At 48.4% G+C, this 17,221-nt stretch overlaps 1 protein-coding gene across 9 annotated transcripts in view; it reads left to right on the top strand.

The window, feature by feature from the left end:
* LOC135920017 (uncharacterized) overlaps window positions 1-17,221 on the top strand; it is a 278,410-nt gene that overhangs the window by 152,935 nt on the left and 108,254 nt on the right. For 7 of the 9 annotated variants that reach the window (XM_070536189.1, XM_070536187.1, XM_070536185.1 and 4 more), the window contains one exon: window positions 4,837-5,307. The exons of the other annotated variants lie outside the window; for them this stretch is intronic. In XM_070536189.1, coding sequence (XP_070392290.1) covers window positions 4,837-5,307 — 471 coding nt within the window. The remainder of the gene's footprint in view (window positions 1-4,836; window positions 5,308-17,221) is intronic. 9 annotated transcript variants of the gene reach the window in all.

The following is a 17,221-nucleotide window of genomic DNA, read 5'->3' as shown; positions in this document are numbered from 1 at the left end:
CATAAAGCTAGAGCTCATAAAGCAAAACAATATATTGGCCTTTTGCACGGAGCAGTTTGTTCCGTGAAATGGGGCGTTCGGCGGCATGCCGCCCGTTCCCTCAACGACAACGCACGAATACGAAACCATTAGCACTCACACGTTGATTCTGTGCGATCAGCTGTCAGAAATTCAACTGAGTGTTCGCTAATGCACTTTACTCCAATCATGCCGGACTGAATGGTGTTCATTGAAGACGGGTGCAAGAGGTCTTCGCAGAAATCGTAACTGATTTATTAAGGAATTGAATGATTCTGTGTAGCGAAGTTGGTGCAACTGTCCGTACGTATGACCGGCACTTCGAGATGTAAGGCCTTCTTCGATGATACAGAAATTTGCTCATCCACCATCCTTGCATCGCGATCCTTCAAAGAAAGTGCTTTAGCCCGAGAACGTCGGCAAGAGTAGGTACAGCTCGTTAAAGGCAGTGGTACGGCTTCCTCTCATTGAGCACAGTATCCACGCACATCCATGCCAGTTGGCACGCAATTTTACGCCCACTCTATCGCGAACGTGTCAATAAGTGAATGGGCGCCCATTTGAATCCTCGTGAGACCCAGCGTACAATATATTGCACACTCGGTCTCAGCGTCACGGCCTTGCTGGAACTGCAGCTGCTGCCAACTCCACCTGCTCAAGGGAATGCACAAACATGTGCTGCCATCTGGCCAACAATGAGCGAAGTCAATTGCTCGGAGGGCTTGGTGGGCGCGTTTGAATATGGCGTCCATCCCGACGAAGTCGTTGTATTCCCCGCGGCCAAGTAAGCTGCCCTTATTTACTTACCACTTTGCTAAATGTTATGAATCTTGCAATGATTGGAATCAGGAATGTACAGGGATAATTTTGAGCATGGTTTCTCTTGAGGCAAGAGCGTACTTTGTCCGTGGCAATGGTGAATTCCATTGTGTGCATGTCATTGCACACTGGGACTGAGCTACAACACGTGGGGTTATTTTCGTTCTACTAACCGTAGGTGCTTTCCTGCAGTGGTGGACGTTATGTTGATGTCCAATTTTACTCAGATAAGATATATATATATATATATATATATATATATATATATATATAATTTGTGTGTGTGCGTGCGTGCATACGTGCGTGCTGGTGTGTGTGTCTGTCTGTCTGTTTTTCTCGAGCCTATGTAGTCTACGTAACCGAAACGTCACTTAATTCATATGATTTATCTGGGCATTCAAACGTACCGTAAGTGTGCATCTTCTGTACATTTCTTAATAAATAGCAATCTGAAAATGGGGAGGTAAACATAGTACCTACCAAACAGACAAGCCAGGAAAACCGGGAATTCTCGGGGAATTTGGATAGTCTGGCAATTCTCAAGGAAAACTGAGGGAATTTGTGCTTCACTCATGGAAACGTAGCTGTCGTTTTCTTGAAAGGGAACGAAAGTATTCCCACTCCTCGCTCGAGTAAAAGAGAAGAATCGTAACAAATTCTCTTCGCTGTCCGAATTTCCGGACTGTTCACCGCGACCGCATGTGCGAAACGGCATTAATCAAAGACAACACCGCCGTTGTGATTATCTCGCCGCCTCGAACCAGCGCCCTCACACGCAGATCCGCTGGCAGCCGTAGCCACCACCGCGGCAACCCGAGGCTTAGCAGGTTCGACCACCGACTCCGCCTTTGTAGTCCTCGCGATTGGCTTTGAATCTTAGGAAGTATAATGCGCTGCATTATACCGGTTCCCGAAAGGCAGCTTCTTCTCAGCACAGTAATGTTACGCGGTGAAGCGTAGAGTAAGTAGCGCGGTGAAGCTTAACAAGCGGGGGAAGGCGTCACTGTCACGGGAGACAGTACGCATCCCATAATTATATACACGCGTGCACCCGCCGTCACCTATCACAGTATGAGCACTGATATGCTTACTAAGTGTACTGGCTGGCCTTCAGAGCCTTTTAGGGCGTGCCTGCGACGATTTGAGTCTATAAGGGGAGTTAAAGACATGCATTCATTTTTTTTTCGGACTGCTTGATTAGATTTTTCTGACGTTTTCGTGGCCCCTTGGAAGTCTAAAAATCGAGCGTTGACTGTACAACTGACAAAGAGGATGCTTCAAATGGTTCGTGGGCCGAAGGCGCGGCACAACGAGGACAATAACAGAAATTACTACCGTATGAAGGAATGTTCGGGAAAGGAACCCTGCCGCCTCTTCTTTGAAGGAACTTGAGCTCAAAAAGCAAAGTGTTGGCTCACGCAAAAGTGCAGGTGACCCTCATCCAAACCAAAATAAGCTCATGAAAGCGGTGAAACACAAAACGGAGGCATTATGCTCCGGCTGAGATTATGTGAGGATAGTTGAGGTCGACCTTCCAGTAGCTGAGAAAATCTCACTTCGGTCCAAGTTCGGGCATAATGCCAATGATCTTGCAATCGCTTGATAGAAGTAGCTCACGTTTCAAAATATTTGCTTCTGTATGCATATATTTTTATTTGTATTTGACAATTTGCGACTCGACTTGAAATAGTCTTTATCATTTTTCTTTTTCGAATATATTTTTTTGCTGTGCATCTTATTATCCCCTCCCTTCAGTTTTCTGTTTTGACTAAAATCAACACTACTGCTGACTATTCACACTGGATTAAGTTTCTTTTTTCCTCAGTGCTTACTTGAGAGTGACAGCATCGGGCGATTTGGTGTCCCAGCCCTGTGCTTACATAAAATAAAGTTCTGTGTCACTTATCAACTTGGTAGACACCCTGAATATAGGTTTCTGACACGGGCGCTTAGTTTTCGTGGTGTCAGGTGTTTTACTATAGGCTGCAGTTCTTTTTTCACGAAAGAACGTTAACAATTTGGAGCAATAAAAGGTGGGCTTCGTGTCACGTTGTGTAAGGCTGAACCATTGCCTGTGTCGTTATAAAACCTTATAAAACATTACCGTAACAGCTCTGACGAGCGAACGCACCGCGTTTTTTAATCTCTTTTTTCGTCGAACAGCTGGGCTCAAGCTAGCTGGGACACCTTACATATCAAATCGCAGGCAGCTTTATGCCGACGCCCTGCTGCCCTATAAAACGGTGCCGCTTGCCGGCACGGATCTTTCTAGTCGATAAGAAATGATAGGTATGGACCAACCCGACAGGTGTTGTCCGCTCAAAAGTTGTTACCCACATAGAATATTCATGCGGTTTCCTGTAACACTAATGGCTACGAGAGCACACAAGAAAAGAATATTCGCTCCGTTCACGCGGTTGATATTACTTCATAGCCTCACGCTTGTGCGAACAGGCTACCTGTTTATCGTATCAGTCGTGATACGTGATGTTATTCGCAATTTCTTTTGTTATAGTTCATGGCATTGACGTCCCGATTCGCTTCATAGACAGGATTGCTATCCGTCGTTCTCGTACGTTCGCTCACACAGTAAGCCGCGAGTGGGCGGGGACAATAAGCCGCTTCGACTTTGGGCTGAATTGAATCTGTGAGCAATATTGTAGGATACTAATAATAACAGCAGGGAAGACGACAACAAATTGCCCTGCAGCAATCAGTTTTGAAAATTAGAAACGCTTAGGCTATTTTTGTTTCTGTTGTTTCAATTCGCACAGAGAATTATAGCCTCAAAAGCGTTGGGAAAATATAAACTATCAGCTCTATGAGCGAGCGAAATCTCAACCAAAAAAGGAAATGGTAGAAGTGCTTAAAAATCACCATTGACAAGCTTACCAGTTGTTAGGAATGGCTGCCACACACCCATCTGCTCCAACGCAATACACTAGCATGACGAGTATGAAAAGTGCGGCCGTTGCGCGCACAGACAAACACAGCCTATCATATAGTAGACAGAAGGCGGCAGCACAGCCATGGTATTACTGCTTTTCACAAGAATGCACCCCGAATACAATTATGGACCAAGACTGTCCAGTGCACTTTGACATGACAGTTCAGAGTGCCCCGCGAAGATTACTGCATGCGCCATCCTGGGCTATCGGTTGTGGCTTCTGGCCAATCGACCGCAACAGCAAATTGCAACGTTCAGCCGTGTCAGGTCGTGTGGCGCAGATATACGTATCTACGGAGAGATAAACCTATCTGCTATACACAAGTCACATCTCTACAAAGAAACCTTAGGACATCATTATGTTCGCAATGCTTCTCATCGTCGAAATTCCTTCTTACGTCAGCAGTTATGGGAGCTGTGTTAGTTTCGTAAATCGACTTACCCTTACTACTGCCTGCCACCTGTGCTATCATTACAGACACGTCGTTTGTCGACTACCGCGCGAGTGTTTGCAGCGGCGGGCATACAAGCTTCCTTATCCTATCAATCGTTTAAGCTTGGTGATTAGACTACGCGGAATAATTTTATTGCGGCAAAATTTGTTCAAAGGTTTGCATTGTGCATCACACCCCTACATGGCACAGGCTCATCTGTCACATTCCTCACATGTATCGTTATCTCTCCCTTGTGACATCAGTAAGTGGTTTTATCCCTTACATAACATAAAGAAACAAATATGCACCATCAAATAGTGCTCGCTCGAATCGAAAACGAACCAAATAGGACTGACTACTCGAGTCGTTTTCTAAATGCCTAATAGCCCTAAACTCCAAATATCGGCCTTTCGCCTTAGTGAGCTGAGGAAGTTTTGATAACGGTTCGAGTATGAAAGCCCGCGTTAACGTGAACGTCTTATTCATCGCAATAAGGAAAGTGCCCTGCAGATTAAACAATGAAGAGAGAACGTATATGTATAAGTTATTATCAGAATTATTTTTGACAGAATCGCCTGCCTCGCTATTTTCTTATTAGGACTTTTTTTTTATTTCCAGGCGCAGCCACCATGTCTACAACCACGAAAACTGCTGTGGAGAGTACCACGACGAGGACCAATAGTACGACGACCCCTACTACGATGAGGAACATTGCCAAGCCGACGACGACGACACCGAAGATTACGACGACCATAGTCACGACCACGACGACAACTACTACGACGACTACTACGACGACTACTACGACGACTACTACGACGACCACTACCACGACAACTACTACGACGACTACTACGACTACGACTACTACGACGACCACTACCACGACAACAACTACGACGACTACTACGACGACCACTAGTACGACAACTACGACCACCACCACGACAACTACTACTACGACAACTACGACCACCACCACGACGACTACTACGACAACCACTACGACGACGACAACCCCGTCTACTAAGAAGTCAAAGAAGGCCTATCGAACACCGGAAGTCTGCATTCCAAAACCACCCATTCCATGTAAGTCACGTTGCCTACGGATGCGTATGCGGTAGTAAGCAACGCTATGGTTGCTTACTACCGTTTTTAGCTATGGTCGTGACAGTTAACAATTTAAAACATCTTTTGGTTAGATAGCAGTTACAATGTTTAAATGTATCCGCAACAGCATACGTTGCAACCGCAGCACCACTCAACCAGGAGCGAACACATAAAATTGCTGTTTTATATGAGCTTAGTGAACACTGTCTTGTTTCCTGTTTCTATAGAACTTGACAACTATATATGGCCTCAACTTCAGAAGGCAAGAGAGAAGCGTACGGTACAACAAAGTTGATCTCCCTTAAAAAACGAACACACAGAGAGACAACCATTTTCCAGTGATGTTGACCAAGACACGCTCTCTATGAAACTTGCCGAATGCCGGAGAAGAAACAATTTATAGTGAATGAGCACGCAAGTGTGTCTGCTGAGTGAAAAGGCCTAATGACGCAGCAGAAGCTGCGCATATTTGCAGCAGAACTCAAGGTAGTCAGGGTTTGTTCGCACTCTCTCAATTAAATGAAGAATCACAGGATGGTAATTTCCTCACCTTCTAATTGTAACAAAAGGGCACCTTGTACCATTGTCCTAGTTTGGATATACTGGCACAGCCAGCTAAATTTTTCTCCAAAACTTCATGTCGTTAACTTTCATATTGGCTAGAAAATCGCTAAAATATTTTTATTAGCCTATAAACCTTGTACTATACTATGAAGATACTCAATAGGTTGTACAACTGACAGGTTCTTACGCACATTTGGAACGTTGATTCCATTCTTAGGATTTGAACATGTTTTTTTTACATTGAGACCACTAGAATGTTATTAATCATTCAACATGCAAAACCGCGATTAATACATACGTGCAACGCCACTAATAGGTGGACTCCACTTTCTAGTTTTAACAATTGGCACATTTGTGTAGTTCATTAAAATGCAACCGAAAATCGCATACCATCGTAAATCGTTGCCGCATCAAGGCTTGGATGTCTGAGAAAAGCGTGAATTTCGTGACGGCCCTCTTGTAAACAGAAACCTTGGTACTTCTGTGGCAGAGATGGCGTCTCACGCCATCTCTGCCGCGGAACGTCAGCACACATACACACACAGTACATACATACATACATACATACATACATACATACATACATACATACATACATACATACATACATACATACATACATACATACATACATACATACATTGACGTCAATACACATATCTTACAAAATAAGTAAAAGAAATACGCCAAATGGTTCGTGTATTTACAGTGAGCTAGGAATTATAGTTTGATGCTACGTGGTGGTGTTAAGGCGCTGATGTCTCAAACATGAAGAATAGGCGGCGTGACGCACTAAGTATACAAACAGTTTTTCTGCTCTCCCTATGCACGGTTTTTATTAATCGTGCATGAAGCGCTCAAACGCAGGGGTAATTACCTATTAATCCTTCCTCATGAATGTAAGGTTGCTGACGCCGTCACCAAGGATGGGAGGCCATGATGTCGCGCACCCTTTTGCCAGACCTAACTGCCTCCTGCAAACGACCCACAATGACAAGCTCCTTTTACGTAGTCTATGAAGTGTGCATTGACGGTGCCAAGAATTCCCCAATTCAAGAACAGCCCACTCGTCAAAAGCTCATAAATGTTAGCGTAGTGACGGCATGGGATACAAAAAAAAAGAGCGATCCTTGTACGGAGTGCTTAATTGCCGGTACGCGTATCACTACTGTTATTTTATGATGCTGGGCCTGCGGACAAATTGTGCAGAAACGTGTTGACAGAAGTCAGAGGCACCCATGCAGCTACGGATGGCTAAGAGTGTGCAAACAGGAGAGAGAGCGAGCCAAGATGGGGAGACTGCGAAACGCGTGTCTGAAGTCTAGCGACTGTGCCAACGAGACTAGACACAATCCAGTAACTCGTTTACCTCAATTCTAAATGCATTGGTTAAAAATATGTTGAGGTGGGCAAGCAGTGGTCACCTCCACTTTTTAGTGTTTCCTCCAACACTGTCTGCAACCCATTCCTTTCAGTCGAGGCTATAATCACTAAACTGATACTTGAGTAAAACGCCGCACGATGGAATGCTAATCTGGGACGTAAACACTTGGTGAAGGAACAGAGAGGATCGGTTGGCTGTGTGTAGAGACAGTGGTCCTAGTTCTCCTAGTTGTCCTAGTAAGGCGCTGTTCACTTGTGCGTTTATCATCAGTATTCTGCAAACTTTGCACTTGAGTGTGTAAATATTCTCGCGATGCAGCTGAAGACGTGCAGACAAAAGACGATGACGAAGTGTTGTTGTCGCTGGGGCGCGTCGGCTGCCATGTTATAGTGCCAGCTGGGGCCTTGTGCTTTCGCCTTGCGTATACAACATTCGGGCTTGTCTCCGCCTCGCTACATTTTGGTGGAGGTGTGGGGTAACAACACGGAGCGCCGCAACGGTGGCCGCGGGAGCCCTCACGCGATGATCGGCAGCCAAAGCGCCACAATCATCGACCACCTACATCCTGTGCCACAGAATCTGACCTCAGTCGTGTTGTCCCAGCCACCAGATCCAGATACCTTCAATATAGAATTGATGGTAGGGACGTTGAAGTCGGGATTGTCTGGTATGAGCGTGTGAGCGAAAATAATCGGTGGGACCCAACCGTAATCATAGAGAACGTGATATTCTACCTCCGAGAAACGGCGCTAGCATTGTATGAGACCCACGAACACGACATAACGAGTTGGAACGTCTCTAAGCAGGTGCTTCTATATCTCTTCGGAAAGCCATTTGGCCGTCAGCTGGCAGCGAAAAAGGAGCTATCAACCCCTGCTCAGACGTCGAGTCTTACGTGGCATATATTCAATATGTCCCCGAGCTCTGTCATAAAGCTGACAAAGACATGAACGAGACCGACATGATTGGCCACCTTCTAAAGGCCATGGCAGATGACGCATTCAAACTGCTTATCTGCAAGAACTATGACTCGATGGACGCGATCATTAAAGTGTGCCGCAATTTCGAACTGATGAAGAGTTACCGCATTACGCAGCAGTTCAACAGGCTCCAAATGCAGCTTCGACATGTTCGTGGGAAGAACAGCTACGTGCAACTCCTCTGTCTGGACAAGAAAATTTGACGTGGTTAATTCGACGCGAGCTTGAAGCCATGTCTCCCGTCGTTCCTCGTCAGCATTGCCCAGCCAACTCATGTTCTGTATCTGTTATGCAGGCCGTTGTCAGGCAAGATATAGCAAATTTAGGCATCCTGTCTCTCTGCCCATTCGTGATGCCGCTGTCAGCCAGGACCGGCCCCGCCCAGCCACTCCTTCCCCGTTTTCAGCAGATCGAACTCGCCGTCGTTTCCCGGCTGACTGAAAAACGCCCGACGATAAGCCGATTTGTTTCAATTGGTCGCGTGTGGGACATATCGCTCGGTATAGCCGCAATCGTTGATCATCGCGCCCTAGGTGGAGCTCCCCACCCGACCGTCCAGATCAAGGTGCCCCCCGTTTCCTCTTTCATCTACAAATACCGACAAAGTGCATACAACCTTCCGAACCAGCCGGTCATCATCGCCTCTAAGTCGTTGGACTCATTCTTCGCAGTCCCGCCGCTCTTCCTGCCCTGCGTTCGTGCCACAAGAAGATCAGTCGATGCAGCTCCCGCAGGTGACGCTACATCAACGACGCGGCCTGCTAATCCTACGATCACATTGCTTAACCTTGGAAATATATTAGACGTTGAGGTGGATGGAGCGCCAGTCAAGTCCCTCGTCGACACTGCTGCTCTGATGCATGTGTTGAGTTCCGCCCTTTGCTAAAGACTCAAAAAAGTCCTCAAGCCTGTCGTACTGTGCACAGTACACGTTGCCGACGGCACTACGCCACTGGTTGTCGGAATGTGTGCAGAACGAGTAACAATTCCCCGCCATCAAACCACCGCCTTATTTATTGTGTTAGAGCGCTGTCCACATAGACTGATTTCGGGGCTGGACTTTGGACCCATTCTTCCCTAGCAGACTGCGCTACAGGTGTCGTGCAGCTGGACCTTTCTTCTGTCTTTCTTCTACAGAATTAGCCTCTTTGCCGCCTCAAGGAACCAATACTGTGCATGTTAACGCTTGATGACATGTTCCTGTTGGCACCAACATCGTCATCGTCTCTCCGCTTGTTGACGTTATTCTGCAGAATGGCGCCGCTCTCCCAAGTGCTGCTCTCACGATTGTTCCGTTCTCAACTTTGGGCCTGTTGCACATGTCCTTCCCGGTAACATGACAGTGGCCCATCTGACACACTTGCACGAGTATGAGATATCTCCGGTCGCGTCCACTATTTCTGCCTCTGTCAGCTTTATCGCCGCATGTTCTCGTTCGGCTGCGTCACCCTACCCCGACGTCGATAAAATGATCCCCTACCGACCTCTCTCCAGCTCTTACTGAAGACCTTAGGCGCATTCTGTTTAGTTACCGCAATATCTCAATTTGGATGACCGCCCGCTGGCTAGACAGCCGTATTCACTCATCAGATTCACAGCGGTGACGCAAGTCACGTCCGTCGCCACCTGTACCGCGTGTCTGCAGTAGAGCGCACCATCAATCAAAGCAAAGTCGCGAAGATGCTCAAGAACATCATCGAGCCTCCCGCTAGCCCACGGGCCACACCGGTAGTCCCAGTCAAGGAAAAAGACACCTGGAGATTTTCTATTAATTATCGCCATCTGAACAGGATCACCAAGAAGGACGTGCATCCATTGCCTCGCATAGATGCTGCACTGGAGTGTACATCGGGCGAAATATTTTTCATCGATTGACCTCCGATCGGGCTACCGACAGGTCGCTGTTGATAACAAGGATCGCGAGAAGACAGCCTATATTACGCCTGCCGACATTTCGAATTCAGGGTCATGACTTTCGGGCTTTGCAATGCCCCAGCAGCCTTCGAGAGAGTGATGGACACCATTCTCCGAGGCTCGAAGTGGACCATCTGTCTGTGTTATCTCGACGACGTAATCGTTTTTGCTCCAACCTTTGAAACCCGAACTGAGGTTCTCGCGACTGCCCTTGCTGTGTTTCGCGCTGCGTTTTGCTGGTTGTTTCGGGCGTCCAGGTTTCATTTTTTTAGTTGTTTTGGTGCTAAGCGGCCCGACATGTATACGCATTCGCTAGGGGTAGCCTGAGTCTCGGCAGGTCGAGGAGGCGCGCGTCGTCTTTTGAAATGATCTAAAAATAAATTCTGGTGCTTTATTCACAATTAACACTGTTCTGTTGAGAGGTACGCCCATAGTCGGGATGTCGGGACCAATTTCGGCCACATACTAATCGTTCTTGATACGCGTACCTCTATATAAGTACACTAGCGTTTTGGCGGTTAGTCATAACGGAAAACGACGACTGCGGCCAGTATCGTATGAGCGATATCGGTCTCAGCATCGCAAAAGCCTCAGCCACTAAGCGGCCGTACCGAGTGTTTGGCCCTCTGCTCTTTGCGTTTGTGTTTCTACAATAGATCAAAGCCTAGTAATAAGCTTCCCCTGTCCTTCATGTGGTTTCAAATTCCCATACTTGGTATGGTTGCGAGTAAAAACAATCCGAGCCCCGCTGATCGCAATAGGAGTCGCGCTCACTGCATAGCGATCGATGCCATCGAATTTGGCAGTGTTGATGCCGACAGGTAGCATTAGAGGTTTGTTGGCCAGTTTTGCGATTCTAAGTTCGAGTATTAAATGATAGCGGCGCTTAAAATGTCGCTCCACGTCCGCCCTCTGTGCCATGCACACGGCGGGTAACCGCTCCACGGATAAATTTGTACAGAAAATACCAAGGGGCATCAAGAGATGCTTCAACTATAGCCTAAATGGTAATGTACAACAGGAGTAATCCAGGGGTCGTGGCCTAATGAAGTGGCCTATAGGCCGCTTCATCATCATTGGATTTTGCATTTTGCATATTGCATCATTCATATGTTATTGCAGTACAGACACACACCTTAGAGACCCAGAAGAGCCGCCAGTGATTGAGAATTATGTTTGCGAAGGGTGCAACAGAACTTAGTCGGAAAGAAAGGGAGGCCGAATCGGCATGCTCAGCCATCAGGAAGCCAAGTGGAAAAGAGTAAATTCAAAATGTCAAGAGCATCTTTGGTTATCCGGTACAATGAGTAGAAAGAAAACTTGGCTGGGCGTAACGTATTTGTGAACCGGAAATATATGCACAGAGAAGAATCAAGTTCGTGGAATGTCGAAGTGCTCATATTAAGAGTTTCGGGATTGATGCCGTTATGATTCTATTGGGCGACATGAATGTCCATTTACAGGATCTAGATGGCTATACCAACACCAACGATCACTCAATGCTAGATCTTTGTGAGGAACATAATCTCAATATCGTGAATACAGGGCCTAAGTGTGAAGGGCGGATTATGTGGGACGTGGGAATCCGGCAATCGACCGTTGATTACTGTCGGATGAAAGAAGGAATTATGATAAATTGAGAGATATGGTCATTGCCGAAGAAGGGTATAGCAGTATAAAGGGTGACCATAAACGACAAATGCTGCGCCTGCAAGGCACTCTGGCCAAGCTATTCCACTGAAAGTAATTTCGCTACAGAGCTAAAGAGAGCTACAGAGCAGTGAAAACAGAGACTTGTGACCTACATTATGCGTGGCTTCAGAAAGATCATTGTCAAAATTACGACGATAGAAGAATTGCGCCAAGGCCGTTCGCGCTCTTTGAGCAATGTCACTGGGCGTGGCCAGAGAAACTTAGGCGCGCCATGTACAGCTCGCAACTGCCGGGAATTAGGCGTTTGTCGAAGCAGCATCTTCGCTCACTTACTAATGGCACCCAGTTTGTACCTGTAGCAGTGCCGGTCAGACAATCGACAACGATGCTAAATACCTTGCAATTGATTCAGCTATTTTATAAGACATCGTTATAATAGCGTTTGTGTCCTTTTGTACGCTGTTACGTTTCGCCTACGACGCGCGGTAAAGCCAGCGCGGATGCAACGTACGCCGGAGCTTCGTTCAAAGCGGCGGACATTTTGGCCCGTTCGGAGCGGCCGCGACGCATCCCCGCCGAGCGCGTCCCGGCATGTTCAGTGCCACGTGTCTTTGTGTGTGCGTGTGTGTGTGTGTGCCCACGCTTGTCAAAGCGCGGCAGCTGGGGAGAGGAGCTCCCCCAGTGTGAAGCGAGGAGGTCTGACCGGCGCCGGCCCGGCTGATGCGTCACCTCCTTGTCCCAACGTGTCTCTCAGTCCGTCCGTCGCTGCTGTCACGTGGTGTCATCTCGTGACCTTCCTTCTTGTCCGCGACGCCAAGAGTATAAGAGTAGCTGCCCCCGGACGCCAGGAGAGAGGCTCCGATTTCTTCTGTTGAGTAACGTGCTCTCCCGTCTCTCTACTTCGGTCGACCTGACCGCCCGCTCTTTGCGATGCTAGAATAAACAAGTTGTTCTGTTAGCAGTCGCCTCATGCTTTGCTGGGACCTTCGGATGCTTCCAGTGTGCCCCAGGCCGCCAGGCCAACGCTACCCTTGGGGCTTGCGACCCAGTTGCAATAACGGGCGTCAGCACTGAGGTTCCAACAGCTGGTGGCCGCGCTGAGATTCCAACAGCCGGTGCCATCGGTGCGGATCAAACAACGCTAAACGAAATCACCTTTGTCGGACTTTCAGACGAGGGTCCCTGATAGACTTGTATTTAAGGGTGCCAGTACGCTAACGTAACCATGATGATGAAAAAGATTGATTCCCTGGCATGCTCTTTGAAACAAGGCGGTGACATAAAGTCACCTAGCCTACTTGAGATAATCAGGGGATCTAACAGATTTATGAGTCTAGCATTTTGCCTACATTTCCTTACTTTTGCGACGAGGGGTATTGTCGTTCACAACATTGTGGAACGCTAGGTAAAGGCACTGCAACGGCTGTCCATAGCACGGGGCTCGCTGGCGATCACGTCACGGTCCTTCGTCTTCCTCGCCCGTCGGCACATACACAGGGGCGCGTCTGCTTCATTACAATGCCCCGGGATCGAAGCGTAGCCATCCCGTGGACGCAGGGCGCGGAGAAGATGAGTGGGTCGTAATACGGTTTCAGGCGTCTGACATATACTGTCTCTCGTCCGCGACGACGCAGGTCTGCTGACACTGTGAGCGGCTGGACGATGCAGTCGACCGGTGAAGTGTCCTCGATGATACGGTACGGACCGTGATAACGCGCCAGGAGTTTATAAGAAAGGCCAGGAACGTGGGCTGGTATTGAAAGCCACACAAGTGAACCAGGAGCAAAGTTGCGCGGTAGTTGATGAGCATGGTCATGTCTTGTGTTTTGACGTTCTTATGTTTCCCTAGTCAGGTCGCGTGCCAGCTGACGGCAACTTAAGCATATTTGGCGACTTCGGAAAGCGGAGTACACTCTTCAGCGTCAGGTTAGTACGGCAGTATGGTGTCCTATGGGTATGAAGGCTACCGGCCATACACAAGAAAAAAGGGGGGAAAGCCGGTGGTCGCTTGCGTCGCGGTGTTGCATGCGAACGTAACAAAAGGGAGTACGGTGCCCAATTGGAGTGATGGGATGACATGTACATCCGCAACATGTTGCCAAATGTGCAATTGAACCACTCGGTCAGACCATTGGTTAGGGGATGGTACGCGGTCAATTTGCGTTGAATTATCCGGCACTCAGCGAGGAGGGCTTGGACGCCCTCAGACAGGAAGATACGGCCTCTATCATTCAGTAGTGCTCAGGGAGCACCGTGGCGAAGGACGAAATTGCGAAGGATGAAGAAACCAACGTCACGGGTGGTCGCTGCTGGCAGAGCTGCAGTCTCAGCGTAGCGAGTATGTTGGTCTAGGCCGATAATAATCCACCGATTTCCACACCCGCTACATGGAAGTGGGCCATAGAGGTCAATGCCGACGCGGTCGAAAGGACGAGACGGGCATGGTAGCGGCTGCAATGGTCCTGTTAAACGCTGGGTAGGTGTCTTGCCTTGTTGTAATGTAGTACAAGACTTAATGTACGTTTGCACAAAGTTGTACACACCTCGCCAATAGCGCTGACGCAACCTTGTGTAAGTTTTGATGACGCCGGCATGAGCGCTTACGGCGTCAGCGTGAAAAGACGCGCAGGTGTGAGAGCGCTTATGACGAGGTATAACACGGAGCCATTTCCGACCGTCGGGCATGTAGCTGCGACGCCATAGAATGTTGTCCCGCTCGCAAAAGTAGGTTGCTTGGCGACGCAGTGCTCGTGTCGAAGGGGTATCAGACGGAGCGGCAAGGTAGTCAAGTAACATTACAAGTGTTGGGTCCTTGCGGTGAGCTGTGAGCATGTAAGTGATGGTCAACAGTGAGAGTGGACGAAGGAGGTGACAAAGACGCCAAATCAGGTGTCAGTGGGAAGCGAGAGAGCGCGTCAGCGTCGGAGTGCATGCGACCGGAGCGGTACATGACGCGGACGTCGTACTCTTGCAAACGAAGCGCCCCACGTCCCAAGCATGCCGATGGGTCTTTCAAGGAAGAAAGCCAACAAAGGGCACGGTGGTTAGTAAATACGGCGCGAGAACGGCCGTAAAGGTATGGGCGAAACTTGCTTAGCGCCCAGATGATCGCTAGGCACTCCTTTTCTGTGACGGAGTAATTTAGTTCTGCTTTCTTTAGACTACGGCTCGCATAAGCGACGACGTATTCATCATATCCAGCCTTCCGTTGCGCTAAGAACGCGCCAAGGCCTACTCCACTGGCGTCAGCATGAACTTCTGTGGGAGCATCAGGATCGTAGAGGCGAAGAATCGGTGGTGAGCTGAACAAGTGGCGCAACTGCTGAAATGCAGCATCACCTTCGGTTACCACGCTGCTATGTCGTTACTGGCGGAAAGTAAACTTGGGAAGGGCGCCATGATGGATGAGAAATTGCGTACGAAGCGACGAAAATAGGGGCATATACCAAGAAAACCTCTCAGGGGTTTGATAGAGGTGGACTTTGGGAAGTCTGCAATGGCGCCGAGCTTGTCTGGGTCCGGGAGGACGCCGTGTTTTTAGATAACGTGATCCAAGATGGGTAGCTGGCTTCTTGAGCACTTCTTGACACTTCTTGCAAACAGAACTTTTTGAGGTTAAGCTGTAGGCCAGCATATGCGAGACAGGTCAGAATCTCATGCAGGCGAGCGAGGTGTGTCGAAAAATCTGTTGAGAAGACGATGATGTCGTCGAGGTTACATAAACAGACCTTCCATTTGTGGTCGTGAAGGATGGTGTCGATCACACACTCAAAAGTAGCAGGCGCGTTGCACAGCCAGAAGTGCATGGCGTTAAACTTGTAAAGGCCATCGGGTGTAACGAATGCGGTTTTTGCACGGTCAGGTTCGGCCATTGGTACTTGCCAGTACCCGGTGCGCAGATCCAAGGAATTGAAATATCCGGCGCCTTGTAAACAGTCGAGAGCGTGATCGATCATAGGCAGTGGATAAACATCTTTTCTGGTTATCTTGTTTAGGCGGCTGTAGTCGACACACAAGCGAATGGAGCCATCTTTTTTACTTACCAATACGAGGGGTGAAGACCAAAGACTTTGACCAGGGACGGATGACTCTAAGTTTGAGCATGTCGTCCACTTGCTCTGAGATGATTCGGCTCTCTTCAGCAGAGACACGATGCCGGCGCTGTCGCAAGGGGGATTGGGAACCGGTGTCGATGGTGTGAGAAACATCAGTGGCACGCCCAATGACGTCTGATGACAGCCGAAAGAAGAGAGAAACTTGAGAAGGAGAGCAAGAAGTTGGCGGCGATGAGATGGGGAAAGAGCAGGGTTGATGGCGTTGTCAAAACCCACTGAAGGTGATGAGTCTGAGAGCGAAGCGATGGCGTCAACGCGACGGAGGGAGTCGGAAGGAACATCGAGATCGTCAACGCAGTCGATCGCCTGGAAGTATCCTACGGTCTCTCCACGCAGTAGGCTGATCGGGTACAGGTAGTACTTGGTGACCAGTATCAAAGTTGACCCAGATGGTATAGTAAACACTGCAAATGGAAGAATAATGCCTTTGCGCTGAGCAAACAAATCGGACGGCGTGAATACTACAGTCGCGTCAGATGCGGCTTCAGACGACAGGACAACACCCATCGACGACTCAGGGGTATGGGTGTGTCGGCATCAAGAGTGAGTTTGTCGACGAAGTGATGAGAGCTGGTCAGCAGTTATTACCACAGTGGTAAAAGCGACACTTCTGCACGCGAACAGTCAATGGCAGCATGATGACGTGACAGAAAATCCCAACCAAAGATGAGGTCGTGAGAGCAAGATGGTAGCACAAAACACTTGATTATGTAGAGAACGTTGGTGATGACGACACGGGCCGTGCATACAGCTGAAGGGTGAATTCGCTACGCGCTGGGAGTAGCGATCGCCAGGCCAGCGGGTGCTGTAGTTACTTCTCGTAATTTACGACAAAGGTTCTCGTGAATGGCGGAAACGGCTGCTCCGGTGTCGACTAGTGCCACTGAGGGTGCTCCCTCTACAAAAACGGTAATAGCATTTTGCGGCGAAGAATCAGGTCTTCAAAACATCGACGTAATTGAAGTTCTTGCATCGGGAACTGCACCAGTCAATTTCCCTTCCCAGCGGGAGCTCGACGACGCAGGGGCGAAATCAAATGCCGATGAGGCGCTCTTTTTTTTTCATAAAAGCTTGATGTCTACCTAATACCAATAACTCTGCCTGTAATAGATGCACACATTTTGAACGCCGTCCTGCTTTTCTTTCGCTACGACTGCTATAAACGTCTGAAAATCTAGAGCGCTGATCGGTTGATGTTATCCTTCGCTTTCCATTTCAGCGCTGCACAAAAATGAACGTACCAACGTGGCTCGCTCAGGGAATTCTTTCGCAGTCCATAAGTA

The sequence above is a fragment of the Dermacentor albipictus genome, chromosome 3, assembly GCF_038994185.2.
Source record: "Dermacentor albipictus isolate Rhodes 1998 colony chromosome 3, USDA_Dalb.pri_finalv2, whole genome shotgun sequence".
Lineage (NCBI taxonomy): Eukaryota > Metazoa > Arthropoda > Arachnida > Ixodida > Ixodidae > Dermacentor > Dermacentor albipictus.
This window is presented reverse-complemented; position numbering and strand designations above follow the sequence as displayed.